This window comes from Erpetoichthys calabaricus, chromosome 17, assembly GCF_900747795.2.
Source record: "Erpetoichthys calabaricus chromosome 17, fErpCal1.3, whole genome shotgun sequence".
In the NCBI taxonomy this organism is placed as follows: Eukaryota; Metazoa; Chordata; class Cladistia; order Polypteriformes; family Polypteridae; genus Erpetoichthys; species Erpetoichthys calabaricus.
The window spans coordinates 29221277-29238933 of record NC_041410.2 but is presented as its reverse complement, the minus strand read 5'-3'; the positions used below and the strand labels follow the sequence as shown (position 1 = coordinate 29238933).

At 39.1% G+C, this 17657-nt stretch overlaps 1 protein-coding gene across 5 annotated transcripts in view; it reads right to left on the bottom strand.

Annotated features, from left to right (window-relative positions):
• The window catches only part of herc1 (HECT and RLD domain containing E3 ubiquitin protein ligase family member 1), a 161074-nt gene that overhangs the window by 22760 nt on the left and 120657 nt on the right, over positions 1–17657 (bottom strand). For 2 of the 5 annotated variants that reach the window (XM_051920605.1, XM_051920608.1), the window contains exons 43-58: positions 16463–16584; positions 15763–15983; positions 14341–14609; positions 11458–11510; positions 11027–11227; positions 9691–9865; positions 9003–9270; positions 8665–8878; positions 8263–8522; positions 7848–7975; positions 3709–3845; positions 3393–3593; positions 3173–3303; positions 2896–3095; positions 2493–2613; positions 795–941 (exon numbers count right to left, since the gene is read on the bottom strand). In XM_051920605.1, coding sequence (XP_051776565.1) covers positions 795–941; positions 2493–2613; positions 2896–3095; positions 3173–3303; positions 3393–3593; positions 3709–3845; positions 7848–7975; positions 8263–8522; positions 8665–8878; positions 9003–9270; positions 9691–9865; positions 11027–11227; positions 11458–11510; positions 14341–14609; positions 15763–15983; positions 16463–16584 — 2848 coding nt within the window. The remainder of the gene's footprint in view (positions 1–794; positions 942–2492; positions 2614–2895; positions 3096–3172; positions 3304–3392; positions 3594–3708; positions 3846–7847; positions 7976–8262; positions 8523–8664; positions 8879–9002; positions 9271–9690; positions 9866–11026; positions 11228–11457; positions 11511–14340; positions 14610–15762; positions 15984–16462; positions 16585–17657) is intronic. The other 3 variants (XM_051920606.1, XM_051920609.1, XM_051920607.1) reach the window with 3 other exon arrangements.

Here is a 17657-nt window from a genome sequence, read left to right as displayed (position 1 = left end):
AGCTGCATGATAAATTGGACTGGACTGCCAATACTGATGCTCTGTGCAAGAGAGGACAGAGTAGACTACACTTCCTTAGAAGGCTGGCATCCTTCAACATCTGCAATAAGATGCTGCAGATGTTCTATCAGACGGTTGTGGCGAGTGCCCTCTTCTACACAGTGGTGTGCTGGAGAGGCAGCATAAAGAAGAGGGACGCCTCACGCCTGGACAAACTGGTGAGGAAGGCAGGCTCTATTGTAGACATGGAGCTGGACAGTTTGACATCCATGGCAGAGTGACTGGCACTGAGCAGGCTCCTGTCAATCATGGAGAATCCACTGCATCCACTGAACAGTATCATCTCCAGACAGAGGAGCAGCTTCAGTGACAGACTGAGGAGATCGTTCCTCCCCCACACAATGTGACTCTTCAATTCCAACCGGGAGGTAAACGTCAACATTATACAAAGTTATTGTCTGTTTTTTCCTGCATTGTTATCAATCTTTAATTTAATATTGTTTCTTTATCAGTATGCTGCTGCTGGAGTATGTGAATTTCCCCTTGGGATTAATAAAGTATCTATCTATCTATGGCATCCATATATGTGAGAACTGGACTTTTAATTTGCTTCCACACCCTGCTAGTATATGCTATGAAAGCTTAGCATACAACCAAGAAAAACAAACAGGCAGGCAGAAATTGAGATAGACAGGAAAAAATAGTGACAGATGGACATATCCATAAAGTTCTTACTATATTGCTAATTAAAAAGCAGAAGTAAAACATGTGAATGAACAGCTTTTCATCCTCACCCTCAACGACCAGACATTCATCAGCCCACCAACTCCTCCAGAAACTAGAGCAAGGCCATCTGGACTGAAAGCAACAGTTCGCACAGGTGTTATATGGCCCTTAAGCTGAAGGACACAAGTAGCTTCATTTGATTTTCTGCAGCAGTCCTGCAAACAAAAATAACTATTATACAAAAATGGTATCACAGAGGCTAATCTAGACCAATGATACCAACTGAATTTTCCTTTAATGAGAGAGAAATTATAAACTTAAAAGGTTAGGTTTATCAATGTACTGATCACTACAACTACTAAGAAAGAAGCTTTCAGCTTTGTAGGTTTCTTTGAAAAGTTGTATAGTTGAAGCATCTTTACATAATTAAGGTATTCACCGAAATACCACAGTTACATATGAATTAAGTACAAAATATTAACAGTATCAAAGTATAAAACCAGTTATATTCAATATAACAGTTACCCCACTCCTCATTTACTTTTCCTCCAGACGCTGACTGGTCCTTGTTAAGAGATAAGACCATCAAACTGGGCACTACTGTAAGCAATTCAGTGATTAGATTAGCCCAATGTATTTTTTCTCTGGCCTTTTCCACAAGCTGCTATATCATACAGGAAACAAACGTGAAACGTGTAACAGATGTTATGCGAGCCAAGTGAAATGAAATGTGACACAGCAGTAAGACCAACTAGTTCAAAGTATGTCACATTTGTATACATGGAAGTGTATCAGAAGTTTCTACCACAATAATCTAGCAGTTGCTCAATAGTCTAAGTAGGAGAAGCCCGAAATATACTATTCAGTTCATTTGTAAAATCATAAAAAAAGATGCTTGGTTACACAAAGATATAGGACTGAAGTACTCTGTAGTGGAGGGCTATGTGAGTGATAGTAAATAAAGTCTTTGGACATACAAAGTGTTCCCTCCTTGTGTTTAGTATTTCATATTAATGTGTATACACTTTGCGCCATTCCTTTTGTTAATATCTACTTAAAAATAAAAAGACATAACAAGAGCTCTTGTCTACACATTATGTTATGTTTTTACCCTTCTTTCCTCACTTTTAAACTAATGCAAAGACTACATTGTCAAGATAGTTAATATCTGGAAGATCAAGTCTTCAGTCTGCCATGAGTATCATATCATGATTAAAATTATTTTGGCTTTTAAGCTTCTGTGTGGTAACAGAGAATGAGTTTGACCACAAAAAAAGCTTTATTTGTTTACTAAGTTCATAAGAATATTGAGATGTTTGACAAACATGAGAAAGCCATTCAGGCCATCAAACTTACTTCATTAGTTACTAACAAAGTTATATCTATTTAATTGAAACACATTTACTATTTTGGCTTCTGCTTCAACTACATAAATTAGTATTTTATTCCAGTTTCTTGCAACCTATTTGTAAACAAGTGCTTCCTGTCTTCCACCCTAAACGCAACTGTCCTTGATTTGTAACAATGGAGTATATGATTGACTATTAAATTGAAAGAATGCTTCTGGAGCAGTTTTATCAAAGTCATAAAGAAGTTTCAAAACCTGGATTAGGTACCCATCTATTCTTCTCTTTTTAGGATTAAAAGGTTTTGTCTCTGAGTCACTCAGATTGAAACATGCTCTTTAGTTCTAGGATGAATTTGGTTGCTCTTATTTTGAATAGTTATAATTAATACCTCAGAAAATGGAGTAGCAGTTTTCATACCTTTGGTTTGGTTTTCGACTCAAGTTCCCACCATCCATCTGAACTGCATGATGCGGATTCTGAAATGCTTAAAAGATCTTGAGGAATGGTCCAGACACAAACCAACCCATTCTGACAACATCTAATGTTAAAAATACAACATAAACATCAAATCAAAAAAGTCAAATTTCCTATCATGCTCAAGCTACCAACAGCTGCCTAGAAAATGTTAAGCCTATAAAAGTCTCAGCAGAAATTAAATAATCCATATTATCAGTTAAGAAAAAACTGCTGCAGCAGAATATACTAAGAGAGACCAGCAACTAAAGAACGTGCATTTGCCTAAAAAGATAAAAAAGAACAGGAAAAAATAAAGCCATGTGTGTGCTTAAATTACAGAGAATAAGACACTGCTGGTACATACGTAGCTAACATGGCTCTTGGTTTGAAGCTTCTTCCTTGCAGGCCACACCAGCTAATGCCATTGACGACAGCTGGGTGAGAAAGAACATGAAGGCACTGCCACCTGTCTTCAGCATATGCCCATAACTTTACCATCTCCTCTTTTGCACACGTGAGCAGAATTTTCCCATTAGGGTCCCATTTCAAACTGGTAATGGATTCCTGAGAAATTAAAGGAAATTGCTAAGCTTTTATATTTAACCACTCGTTTCAAATTCCACACATGATATCTTGTGTACCTTGTGTGCATCAATAACTACTATTGCTCCTTTGTCTAATGGTTCTTTGGCTCCAATCAAAAGCTTTCCATCAGCATACCCGACTGCAAACGGCTGATCTTCACTGTACCAAGCAATGCCTGTGACAGCAACTGTTAAAAAGAGAAAGACCAAGCATTGGTCATGATGTGTAAACTGGCAGCACTCACGGTTTCAGATTTATTTTATCAAGTACACTTGCCTTCTTTTCTGTAGCAATGCTGAAGCTCCAGCCGGTGCATTGTGCAGGAATCAACCACTTCAATAAGGCCAAGAGAACCATCCATACGACCCACCAATAAAACTTCTAATGTATCTCCAGCCCAGCTTGCTACAGGCCCATCTTCAGGCCATGCCAAAGCTGACACCCAATGTGGCTGAACATCCACTAGGCCCTTTCCTCCTGAAATAAAATAAAGCTGTCAATGTAACCTGTTGGCTAGTTAATGGCATGTTATTAGTTTTGTTAAGTATATTTCACATACTGTATTAGTATTTTGTAGCCTAACAGCACTTACCATTTACTTGCCAGATGTTGACAATTTTCTCTAATGCTGTTGCAATGTATTTCCCACTAACACTCCAGTAAACGGAAGGCAGGATGCTGTCAGTAGGGGAACCAAGGTCAGCAAGATTCTCTTCAGATGTATCGTCTCTGTGACATAGGAAAATACAGAGAAAAAATATTCATCACTGTAGTCTGAGATCCAACACCTCTCACAGAAGCATCAAAGTTTAAAGAAAGTTTGATTTCTAAGTATGAGATTGTATAAGAATAATCTATGCTCAGTTGCACAGAAGAGAAATATTTGTCATTTTCAAGCTTAATTTCTCACTACATTAAACCACAATGCCCAAAACATTTTTAAATTATTATTTCAAGACATCTTCTAGAGTGGAGGCAGCTTGGAAAAAAAGAAGCATCACTTAGCCATTAAAAATATAAGATCCCATATGCAGGGGAGATGAGGGGGTGGAAGGTATCTTCAACCCTTCCTAGATGAGGCAATGTGCTCCAATAACAGGACCATTAGTAATATTCTCAAAAGTTGAGAAAAGACAATTATAATTTAAAAATCCATTTAAAATTAAAAGTAAAAACAAAAGAAAAAGTTTCACACATGCTCTTTGTAGAAGAAAAGCAGACAGACTGACAAGTTACAACTGGGAAAATTATTCAGCCCACAAAAGAGTGCCAAAACAGTGTCAGCCAAATATGAACACGTGTTCTCTGCTGTAAACACCACACACAGAAAATAATGCAATGGCTTTCAGGGGCATTGCTTCCTATTACTTTTTATGTGAATCTTAATAACCCTCCTTTGCAGACATTAGACACCTTCGTCTTTTGGATTGTTATTAATTAAAATAGGTAATTAATTCTCCAATTTGTGAGATCTAGTATGTACAGCAAAGCCAGATGTGCTCAGGCCTATGCGGTCATTACTAGTTTAAAGTAAAGAAATTCCAATTAAATATTAAAATATAGATGAACAAGTCAGGTCGGGTCAGTTTATGGAGCAAGCTCTGGTACAGCATGTTGTCATACTAACCACACGACGAAACAGCTCGGGATCCCTGTTGACAACTCCCCAGGCAGACAAGCAGGCTACTTCCCATCCTCTAGAAATGACCATCTATCTGCCGCAGCCAGGTGTTACACAGGTCGTCCCCTTGGCATGGTCTAGCCACTTGAATCCTCAGCAGTGAGGATCCTGCTAGCCGGATCACCCTTAGGAAATCACGCCACACTGCCATAGTGCCATACCTTACCCTTGCTCACAATGCAGGTAATGTGCCTCATTCGGGGCTCCATGAGCAAGCACTCGTTCAACACAATGCCAAACCAGTGGTATCCAAGGATTCTCCAAAGACACACAGTATCGAAGGAGTTCAGTCTTTGTCTCAAAACTTGGAGCTCCTGGAATCTAAAGACTTGGACTTTCATCCTTATGCAGAGATATCGGGAGTACCACACACCCAATTCCAATGACCTCATGATTCACCATACTCTACCAATCTGTCTAGTGACTTCATAGGAAGAGTCACCAATGCCAACATTCCCTCCACAGACAGACACACTTCTGATGGCTGTGCCCAAGAGATCATTAAAAGCCTGGATCTTGTTTTTTATCTAGGATACTTGCAAGCCCAGACATTGTCTCCTCGCTCAGTCTCTCAAAAGCCCTGATCAAAGCCTCCATCGAATCTGCGAAGATCACAGCATCATCAGTTAAGCCAAGATCAGTGAACGTCTCTTCACCAACAGATACCTCACAGCCGCTGGACCCCATGACCCTGCTCAACACCCAGTCCACGCAAGCACTGAACAGAGTGTGAGAAAGAACACACCACTGACGACCCCCAGAATCAACTAGGAAAAACTCAGAGGTTCTGCCTCCACTCTGCTGATAGTACCAGTGTAAAAACCGGCCATGATATCTGGAAACTTCAGGGGGATCCCTCAGTCTCAGGATGTCCTACAGGGCAGCTCAATGAACTGAGTCGAATGCTTTATGAAAATCGACAGCCTAAATTATTTTTGCATGCACCACAACACCCCTTTAAACACCAAAAACCATCACGATCATCTTCCCAAGATACTAAAGCATAATTCATAACTTGCTGTACCATCTCTGATTTTGGGTGCCAGTTAAGCAATACAGCTAATGACATTCTCTTTAAATAGTTCCGTTAGGTTCTGTAAAATGCCACAGTACAATGAAATTTGGGGTCCAAATGGGCAAAGTCTCAGGAGATTGCTGCATGGAGCTCAGAGCACATAAAGTGCAGTTTGTAAATACTTTATTTGAACAGTGACACAAATTGATATTAGTATGGCTCACTACACCCAGGCATACTGGCACTGAAATGAAATAAAATATGATTTATTAGCATAGACTTTCAGCATTAAACTAAAAGGTATTTAAATAAAAATAGGGTAATTTTTATGGGAATTGCAGCACTTCTTATATTTAGTCACCCCTTTTTAAGCCCCTACAATAGAATAATTAGCTGTCGACTTAGCTGTTCATTAGCCGAATGTGTGCTATTCCATCTTTAAGCCAAACCCAGTTAACTGGATAAAGGGATATGGGTGATTCTTTATGTGTTTTTTTTTTTTAATTTGGAATCTGTTACTGTTGTCACTCAATATGAAGACCAAAAATATTTGCCATTATGAGGCTGAAAATAAAACAAAAAAAAATCCAAGACAGCAAAAAATGTAGGTTTATCAAAATGAACAGTTTAAAAATACAGTATCTGGTCTGTTGACCAAGAAAGACTCCAGGAGTAGGTGACAGAATAGTGCTGGTCAATAATAATGTTTGCTTGTAAAGAAACCCTCTTTTCAACTGTGGCCAGACCAGAAACACTTTCTAGGACGTATGTGAAGCTGTGTCTAAGATGACCATGACCAGAAGATTGCAAAAACATAATTTCAGAGGGTTCACTACACGATGCAAACCACTGTTAAGCCTCAAGAACAGAAATGCCAGGCTACAGTTTAAGAATAAATAAAAAAAAAAACTTGTATAGCTTTGAAACATTATGGGGGAATCAAACAAAGATTTCTCTGTACCAGAATGATGGAAAGACAAAGGTGTGGAGAATGAAAGGGATAGCTCATTATCCTTACAATACCACATCTTCCTCTGTGAAGCATTATGCAGGCAGTGTTGTACCATGAATATATATGACTGGCAATTGTAGCACCATTTTATTATTGATGAAGTGACTGCTAATAAAACTGGATGAATTCTGAGGTGTGCAGAGACATCTTATCTGCTCAGATTTAACAGAAGGCATCAAAACTCATTGGACAGTGCTTCATAGCTAAAAGATGCTCCTGAAGGCCAGCGTCAGTCAGCTGACCTAAATCCTATTGACCATGCATTTAATTTCCTGAAGACAAGACTAAGCCATTAAAAGCCCCTGAAATAAGCAGGAACTGTAGTACAGACCTGGCAGAGGATAACCAGGAAAGAAACTCGGCACCTAGTGATGTCTATGAGTTCCAGACTTCAGGTAGTCATTGACTGAAAAGGCTCTATATCAAAGGATGAACCAAGTACTAAATAAGCCAATATTTAAAATATGAATTTGTCTAATTACTTTTGGTTCCTTAAAACATGGAGAACTACATATAAGAAATCCTGCAAATCCAGCACCATTATCCCACTTTTTATGGAAACACCCTCAATTTAATGCAAAGACTCCACTAAAATCTCATATCATTTGTTTCATTTCAATACCAGTATGCTTTGGTAAAGGAAGACACGCTAATAATATTAAAACTGTGAAAACTTACTAACTGTATAATCTTGCGTACTAGCTTACTGCTTAGATCAAAAGGAAACTAGACATGTGAGCTTAATACACATTAATGCATGCTGGTCAGAAATGAAAGAAAAGAATTTCATTCTATTCTGGAAACATGACTGACATGAACTGAAATATTCTGAAACATGGACTCTCAGGGATATTCATCACTCCATCAGTGCCACTTTAGTCTCATTCAGCTGTCATTTTTTTCCTCTTAAATAAACAGATGGATGGATGAATGGGTAATCAACATTGTTGGAGACAGAACACAAAACCAGTCTATAATTTACGTATGACAGACTGATAGTGTGAAGTACACAGACTGACGTACAATTTATTAAAGATGCAAGTCTGTTGCAGAGTATACTGGTTCTTGGTTACATTCCAAACTCTGACTGTTCCGTCTGTGCCACTGGTCACCAAGAGTCCTTTTTTACTGCTCCAGCCACATGCCAGCACCTAGATCAAAAACATCAATCAAAAATTCACAGAAATGCGTAGAAAAGACCAAATAACTTACAACTCAGCAGCAGACTAAGCCTTCCACATAACTCTGACACAAATACCAGTTTTCTAGTACAACACTGTATTCAGAACTTTGAAGTACTATACAGACATGTATATCAAGTACTCATTCATTACACAGTTAACAATGCAGTCTTGTTCTGATACAGTCTAACAGTGCAGATTATGTGTGATTTCAGTCAAAAAGTATGGAAGTCTATATGATATTCTGCTTTACATACCCTGCCTTGATGTGCTTCAAGTTTAACACAAGGACATTTGCGCAGGTCTCCTGCCATATCAGCAAAGGTCTGAGGCCGGCTCTGGTTGTCACGATCATGTGCTGCTAGAGTTCGCACCAGCTGCTGAGCAGCCCATTGCCTGTGCTGTGATGACAGCCTTGATGAGAGACAGCAGGCTGCAAGTGCATTCGCCAATTCCAGCGGGCCTACAGCGGAAGGATTATAGGAAGGATGGGCATACAAATGCGCAATTAAACCTGCTTAAACAAAACAACGACATGGTGCCCAAGTGAGAAAATTGTGAGAGAAAAATAAAAAATTAATAGCAGTACAAAAGTGGGACAGAAACTTAACAGCCTGTGTGAACCCCCGTGACAAATGCACAAAGAAAAAAGAGCAAACCTCTCTTGTCCGTGTCCGCCTTGTCATAGTTCGGCCTCAGCTTGGCACCCTTGTCAGCAAGTAAGGCAACTAAAGCTTGGGTAACAACAAAGTTTGGTGAAGTCACCAGCTTATTTTCTTCAGCTGCTCCTCTCAAGAAGCTGGGAAGAAATTTCCTCTGCATGGGATCATCCACTGTGGTTAAGTTCATTCCTGTTGCTGCGGATATTAAATTCTGTTGCAGATACACAAAGATACATCTTCAAATTCATCCAGATGCAAATACTATACATAAGAGACACTTCAAATGTGAATTTCTGGGTCAGGCCCTAGAGCATTCAAAGAGTAACAAAAGTCACCTGAGTGCATAGTTGTACAAGTAGCTTGGCAGCACTTGGACTATTTGAAGCTAAACAACCAACAGCCGTGCTCAGGTATGCCAAACATGAAATCGGTTTGTTGCCTTTAGAACCACCACGGGGACGCTCATGGGAATTGCAGACAGCAGTAGGGCTTGTAGAAAGACCTGCTCGACCAGCAGCAGCAAGGCACATGAGCCGGACCAAAGTTCGAATGTCAGTCAAGCCAAGGGACTCGAGACCAGCTGCTAGACTGCAGCTGGAACCACTAAAACATTGAAAGTAATTCACAGTTACAAAGCATTGTCAGGGTGAACAGCAACAGAAAATTTCCCCAACACCCCACATACATATACAAATGCACAGATGCAAATGATTCAAACTAGCTTAATTTTCCAAGAGGCTTTTATTAGTTTGTGATATGCTTTACAAGTGATGGGACTAACAGCCTCAGATTTTACTTGGCCAAGAATAAATGCATCTGTTATCTCAGTGTAGCACAGACCACTAAACTATAATTTATTTTGCTTTACTCATCCAAGACAGGTGACTAGGACACGACATTTAAATAAATCGTATTCTATACTGGATAATTTTCTAGTTTTTCTGATTTTTTTCCGTGCCTTTTTATGGCTTAAGAGACAACATATAGCAAGGTAAACTGCCGTCATTAGACTAATGTCCTCACCTCACAGATAAAAGGGAGAGTGCTCGCATAACCATCGTTCTCGCCAGGAGCACCTGGGCAGCTGCAGTCACTCTGCGGAGAGCCATAACTCGATCATGTGGATTAAGCAAAGCTGCTGCCTGTTCACCAAGTGTGATTCTCCCAGAGGAACTCTTCTCCACAGAGCCATGACAACCTAAAAAAAAAAAAATCATAGGCATTAGTTTTCCCCAAACATAAAGCCTAATAAAACTCCATTCACCTACACGATCTTAAGTAGTATGAAATGCAGAATGTGCACTTCTATTTAATTTTTAATGGCAGTTAAGATTTAGTGAACATACAGAAAGAAACCAAACAGGTCAGAGTTCCTCAGATACCTATTTGAACTATCACATTAACTTAACTTATTCTTGAATGAAAGAAAAGCAAGAACGAGTGACATATAAGATAGAAACTAACAAGTCTCACAAGTCACAACACAAAAGACAGAAAATGTACTCATGCCCCTATTACACCTCTTGCTCCACATGACTGGAACCAACTGGCTTCATTCTCTGCTTCATTCATCATTTTGTCCCCGATTCCTGTCTTACAAGCAACTCTGTACCTGTTCAGAGACCTTGACCTGTGTGTTTCCTACAAGGATTTGTCTTTCTGCTATACTGTAGTCTATAGTGAAACACAGATTAAAACAGATAATATTAGAGTGTGGCACAGTAAAACAATCATTAATGTTACTGCTTATAGATCCAAAGACACAGGAGGTTCTCTTACAGGCTACTCAGTCACTATGCAGTCTGGATGTTCTTCCACTGTTTGTGTGGATTTTTAAAGGTTATTCCAGGTTGTTGAAACAGCCCAATATGCTATGGTAATTACCATTTATAAACTGGTCCTTTGTAAGTTAGCCTAGAAGTGCACGTGTGTGTATGTATATAAATGAGCCCTGTAATGGGCCATTTTCAAATGCATGGTTGGTTACTGCCTTGAACGGGAGAGTTAATAAATCTTTTGCATAGGTTGCTAGAAATGTAAGAGAAAACATCAAAAACACAAAACCTATTTTATTCAAAAATTTGATTCTCAGCATAAGTATTGAAAAAAGGAATGCAGGTTAATCAAGAACAGAAACCAGACTTCTTATGCAATTATGGGCTTAACCATTTTTACCTAAACACTCCTCTCTTCCTAAAGAACTATGCATCCCAAAATCTTTTCTCAAGAGCAGCACTGCTTCCTATTGCACTGGCTTTAATGTGGCTTCTAGAGGCACAGGTCTCATGCAACTAGATATTTTAAGCACACAGAGAATATTTTAATATTACTGATATTGGTTATAGAAATGCATAGATACCTATTTGTAAAAGGGTCTCTTCCATGCTATTGGTTGCAGTGACCATGGCAACTGTAGCACCAAGTGGGTCACTGTCTGGGAATTGCACTGCTTCGGGTACAATTCGCCGTTCAGTTAAACCAAGAGGTCCAGCCAACAATTCAAACTCCTCCTCTCCTGTTAGTTTCTCATCCTCATCAACATCCAACATATCCCAGTCTTCTGCAGAGAAAAATAAAAATATCTTTTGTGTTGAGGATTAAGAGAAAATATTTTGAAGCAGATCCTATTTTATTAAATCTACTGGGTAATGCCAATTGGTATATATTAGATGCTCACTTTAAGTGTACTACAGGTGCCTTCATGGAGGTACAATAACTGTAGTTTCCAATCTATTCAAATGCAGTCTAATCTCAAAGAAAGATGAAAGAATTAGTAAACCACCGAGTTACCTTCATAGACACTGTCTTGCTTCCCTAACAGATCAGGAGCCTGTCCTTTGTATCTACAAAAAAGCAAAAAAAAAAAAAAAAAAAAAAAGCCATGAGATTAATTTTAAAAAATGAGTACAAGAGTGCAGTCAATTACAGATCTACAAAGTAAATGACAATTATTAGCTATTTTACAAAGTTTTGTAAACAGCAATCCTTATTTGTCTAATTTAAAAAAAAACTTTATATACAACAAATCATTTTTAGAAACTAGGGGGCTCTGCCCCCTACTCGCACACCCCCAGGTTTGGTTTACCGGATATACAATTTAAAGAGATTGTTATTTTCATGGGAATTGTTACATATGCATTATTTTCACTTTTACTTTAAAACTTTTGTAAAAATAATACTTGTCCTTTATTTCTGGCCCCAGGAGTGGTTAAACCTTTCTCGCATGACGTATATCACCGCTTGTGTTGTGAAGGGGAGACGGCTGAACACACACTAAGGAGATGCCATCGGATCATCTGCTGTCTTTCTGCTGCTGCTTCTGGCAAGCTGCGTGTTCTGTTTGTCGCACTGCGTGTCTCTGCCGCTCACGTTGTATAGGGGGGCTGAACGCACGCTAAGGAGTTGCAGTCGGATCCATCTGCTGGCTTGTTCCGTTTTCTGCTTGTCATGATTTGGGTCGATCATTTCAAAGCCTGTACAGCAGCTGTCATTTTGTCACTCCGCGTCTCTGCTGCTCACGTTGTGAAAGGGAACACACGCTACGGAGAATCAGTCGGATTATCTGCTGGCTCCCTGCTGCTGGCAAGCTGCGTGCTCTGCTTGTCGTTGTTTTAAGAGCTGGGAGCACATGATGTCTGTCTGCCAAAAGCATTCCAACAACTGCTTGGTTAGATGTCCGTGAACTTGTTTTAAATGTTGTCTCACTGCCTTGTCTCGCGGGACGTCAAATTGTCTTCCGAGATAATAGAGAGATACAGTAATATGAAAAAGTTTGGGAACCCCTCTTAATTCTTAGGATTTTTGTTTATCATTGGCTCAGCTTTCAAAGTAGAAACTTACTTTTAATATATGAAATGCCTCATGGAAACAGCATTATTTCAGTAGTGACATTAAGTTTATTGGATTAACAGAAAATACGCAGTATGCATAACAAAATTAGACAGATGCATAAATTTGGGCACCCCAACACAGATATTACATCAATACTTAGTTGAGCCTCCTTGCGCAAATATAACAGCCTCTAGACGCCTCCTATAGTCTTTGATGAGTGTCTGGATTCTGGATGGAGGTATTTTTGACCATTCTTACATACAAAATCTCTTCAGTTCAGTTAAATTTGATGGCTGCCAAGCATGGACAGCCTGCTTCAAATCATCCCATAGATTTTCAATGATATTCAAGTCAGAGACTATGACGGCCATTCCAGAACATTGTACTTCTCCCTCTGCATGAATGCCTTTGTAGATTTTGAACTGTGTTTTGGGTCATTATCTTGTTGGAATATCCAACCCCCTGCGTAACTTCAACCTTGTGACTGATGCTTGAACATTATCCTGAAGAATTTGTTGATATTGGGTTGAATTCATCTGACCTTCAACTTTAACAAGGACCCCAGACCCTGAAATAGCCACACAGCCCCACAGCATGATGGAACCTCTACCAATTTTGACATTAGGTAGCAGGTGTTTTTATTGGAATGCGGTGTTCTTCTGCCGCCATGCAAAGCACTTTTTGCTATAACCAAATAACTCCATTTTTGTCTCATCAGTCCAAAGCACTTTGTTCCAAAATGAATCTGGCTTATCTAAATGCTAACTTAGACATAACAAGAGACTCTGTTTGTGGCGTGAGTGCAGAAAGGGCTTCTTTCTCATCACCCTGCCATACAGATGTTCTTTGTGCAAATTACGCTGAATTGCAGAATGATGTACAGATAGATAGATACTTTACACCATCTGCAGCAAGATGTTCTTGCAGGTCTTTGGAGGTGATCTGTGGGTTGTCTGTAACCATTCTCACAATTCTGCACATATGCCGCTCCTATATTTTTCTTGGACTGCCAGACCTGCTGGGTTTAACAGCAACTGTGCCTGTGGCCTTCCATTTCCTGATTCCATTCCTTACAGTTGAAAACTGACAGTTTAAACCTCTGAGATAGCTTGTTGTAGCCTTCCCCTAAACCATGATACTGAACAATCTTTGTTTTCAGATCTTTTGAGAGTTGCTTTGAGGATCCCATGCTGTCACTCTTCAAAAGGAGAGTCAAAGGGAAGCGCAACTTGTAACTGACCACCTTAAATACCTTTTCTCATGATTGGACACACCTGTCTATGAAGTTCAAGGCTTAACGAGCTCATCCAACCAATTTGGCGTTGCAAGTAATTAGCATTGAACAGTGACATGCAATCAAATCAGCAAAATTACAAGGGGACCCACATTTTTGCACAGCCAGTTTTTCATATTTGATTTAATTTCATACAACTAAATACTGCTTCACTAAAAATCTTTGTTCTGAAAACACCCCAGTACTCAGATGTTTCTAGGAAATGAAAGACTGGTAACTGTTATCTTTTTTGTTGAGAGTAAATTATTATGCAGGCTGAGAGGGGTTTCCAAACTTTTTCATATAACTGTATGCATTATTAAAAGAAAAAGCTGACCTCTAGGCATAATATTGTTATAATACTTTAACCCACCTGGATGACGTTCTCATCACAGTGTACTTTAGGCCTTGGACCAAGCTAGCATAACCTGAGACTCTATTCCCAAAGCTCAAATCAAGTCTGCTCTCATGCATATGATTTATAAATGACAGAAGACTTGTAACAGAAAGTTTTCCTTATTTCAAACTTAATGAATAAAGTTTTTGTTACTTCAGTTCATTCTACATACCTCTCGAGAACTGGTACCTTCATTTTGCTCTTTAAAGAAAGGTATTTCTCTCTGCAGCTGCCACATAGCAGATAGTAAGGATTTCCACTTCCACATTCTCCTCCAAACCAACCATCAACATAGGATCCATTGCTACGGTAACCCTGACGGTTTGCACTACGACCACATCCTGGATGATTTTTCTTCATGTGCTGATTGAAGCTAGCAACACTTGTTTCACAGAGTTCACAGATGACAACTTCATCCCTATCTTCGGATTCACAAACATGCTGAAATATTAAAAAATACAGGATTTGATGGTTTTGGAACTTGTATTTGAAATGCTTAGCTTTGCTCTAGTTATTTTCTAATAAGATTTCTGAAAGCTCTCGAGAGAAACCCAGGTATTGTTAGTTGGTATACATTTTATCAAAGTTGTAACATTCAAGCCATAAAATTCTAGAACTGCACATCAATGAAACTAGCATTCTGCAACATTTTTATACTTCACAACCAATAATAAAAAATGTTATTTTGCATTTTCCAATAGCAAACTTCAAAAGCTGGGAAACTTTTCTAACAGACTTAGCCTGAAATTCTGAGTCAGCTTAGGTCCCACAGATTTAAAGCCACTTGCTTTTAGGATGTGCTTATCTCTTTCATTAGACATAATACTATGATGTCTTTAAACTATAGTGTGTTTGGAAAGACATCTTGTTGAAAGTGTAAGGAGGGACAATATTTCCAGTGACTAAGAAACACAACAATACAGTCTGTGACACACAAGTAGTAGTTTCCGAACAACCGGCCAAACATTAATATGCCCACGTTGTTATTTGTGATTAATGTTACACTTAATCAACAGAACAATATAAATAGAAGGAACCAGCTCTTATTATTCAATATATCCACATCAAAAATACAATCTTGTTACTTCTTAGTCCTCTGGGATAAATACAAATATAAAAAGGAGATGAATAGCAGAGCTCAAATGTTTATGAAAGGGACAGAGTTCCCAACACATCACGAGAAAGCACATTGCCCACAGTCTCAGTAGTTCATAAAGGTCAAAGTCACTGTGATTTCTCCTCACTAACTACGACCTCTAAATTTATGCAACCAGTCTTCACTTTGGGTCTGGAGAAGTCCACACGGTGCCCCATTGCAACTGTTGTAAATCTGTGTTACGCTCACTGTTGTGACATAACTTGGATCATACACCTTTTGCACCTTTTTTTACAAGAATAATGAAACTTTACAAACTGCCCAGTTTCTTACAGACTATGGGCAGACTAAGCGTTCATAATAAATTTGAAGGCAACACCAACATGCATTACTTTAAGAATTTCAGTTAACAGTTACTTTAAAGGCAGGAAAGGAAGTTAGTTTCCGCAAAGCAGAGGAAAGAATAAGCAAAGCAGCCCCTGCTGCAGTCACACACACCCAGGTTGGCCAGTCTAGTACCTCCGGGATACACATTCCCAGAATGTCGCTGTCACTAGCCAGCTCCTGGCCAAACATTGCTTCCATAGCTTCATCATCTAGGTCAATCTCTAACTCTTCATCCAAACTAAAATCATAAAGATCTCCAGTTTCTTGCTGAAGTGATATTCCTTCTCTGCGACTCTGATTTCGGTGAGCCTGAACAGAACGATATAGTCCAGCTGCAAAAAAAGACAACAAGCAAAATGAATATGCATTTTTCTCTGAAATATGGTGTTGCAGGTTTTGAGTTAATAAAACAAAAAAGTGCTTTAGCAGGCATCTTTGAGGGTTGGCATAACATACTAATTTGCTAAAGCTGATCCCATTTATGTGGTTGCACAAAAAAGCACAAGGGGTCTAGCAGTTGGGATTTATCATTTAAAAGCCATTTAACATGCATTGTACTCACTGAAAAAAATAATCCATTTTACCCACATTTTTGTTGTCATCAAAAAAATTAATGGGCAATCCAAAACAATTGCAGGATTGATAAAAGAAAAGCAACACTCGTTTTAAAATTGACTGTCAGACATATTGAAAGTAAAATTTATTTAATTAAACTCTTAAATGCAAGAATTTCAATAAATACTGAAATGATAGTGGGGAAACAAATCTAAGTATTCCCTTAATAAAAAGTCTTTTCCTCAAATATACTTACCTGCTCGTGCTAGTAAAGTCCTTGCTGCTAAATCAAACCTCTGCTTTCTAGTGAAAGATCGACTTCTTGAAGCAGTACCTGCATTAGAAGATGAGCTTTCCCCATGTTCAATTCCATCAGGTCTAAAATTTAGAAATTAAGAAATAAGTTACAGGAAAGGTCAAACTGGTCTAAATGTAAAATCTAAATTTTGATTCCTAAACTGTGCAACCTGGAAATGTACTCTGCTACCTTTTCCACCTTTATTCAAATGATGATAAAGGGCAAGAAACTTACTGTACATAAACACTCCCAGCAGTACAATCTTGTCACCAGTTGGTTATAGTTTTTATGCTGGTAACTAATCTCTATCCTGCACCATACCCATAATCTTAAAACAGTACTGTACTAGTATGAATGCCTTCCTCTTAATCTTAAATTTCTGTTCCCCTAAATCAGGCATGCGCAACCTTTCCGCTATTGACGGCCGCACTACAGACTTTTTACTTTAATAACGGCCGCACTACAGACTTTTTACTTTAATAACGGCCGCCAGTAAGTCCAAGTAAACTTAATAATGTTTTATGATTTATGTAAAAATTTACAGATTACACATTAAAACAGAGTATGATATATCTGACAATATTCAATTTACTGGTCTACATATGTAAAAAAATGTCTACGAAACGTCATATAGGACAAAAAACCTTTACAGCAATTGTTTCAGGAAGTTTGGAAAACATCGCCATTAATGGCTTCCTTGCTCTTGCATGTTTGCAGACAGATTTGCAAAGTCAGGGGACTCGCTGGAGACCATTAGGAGATGGCAGTGCTACATCGAATGCTACTTCCATTTGTTTATCCACGCTGCACCATCTCACCCATTTTCTCCCAGGAAATGCGGAGTAAGCTCGAGAGTCCCTAGGCCTCGATGAATATATAAAGGGCAACATTTTGGTCAACAGACCGACCCGGCTAAGGAAGGTTCTGCGGTGTTTGAGATTCTACACTTGCAGGAGTCTAGAGACCCCAGAGTCCAAATCGGCTTTCGGCGTCACCATACCGACCCGGCCGACAAAGATTCCGCGGCGTTGAGACCCCTTACTCGCTGGAGTCCAGAGACCCTACACCTGCACGGCCGCCATTACGTACACTTTAATATACACATCCACGGCCGCCAAAGTCCTTGCCCACGGCCGCATGCGGCCGTACGGCC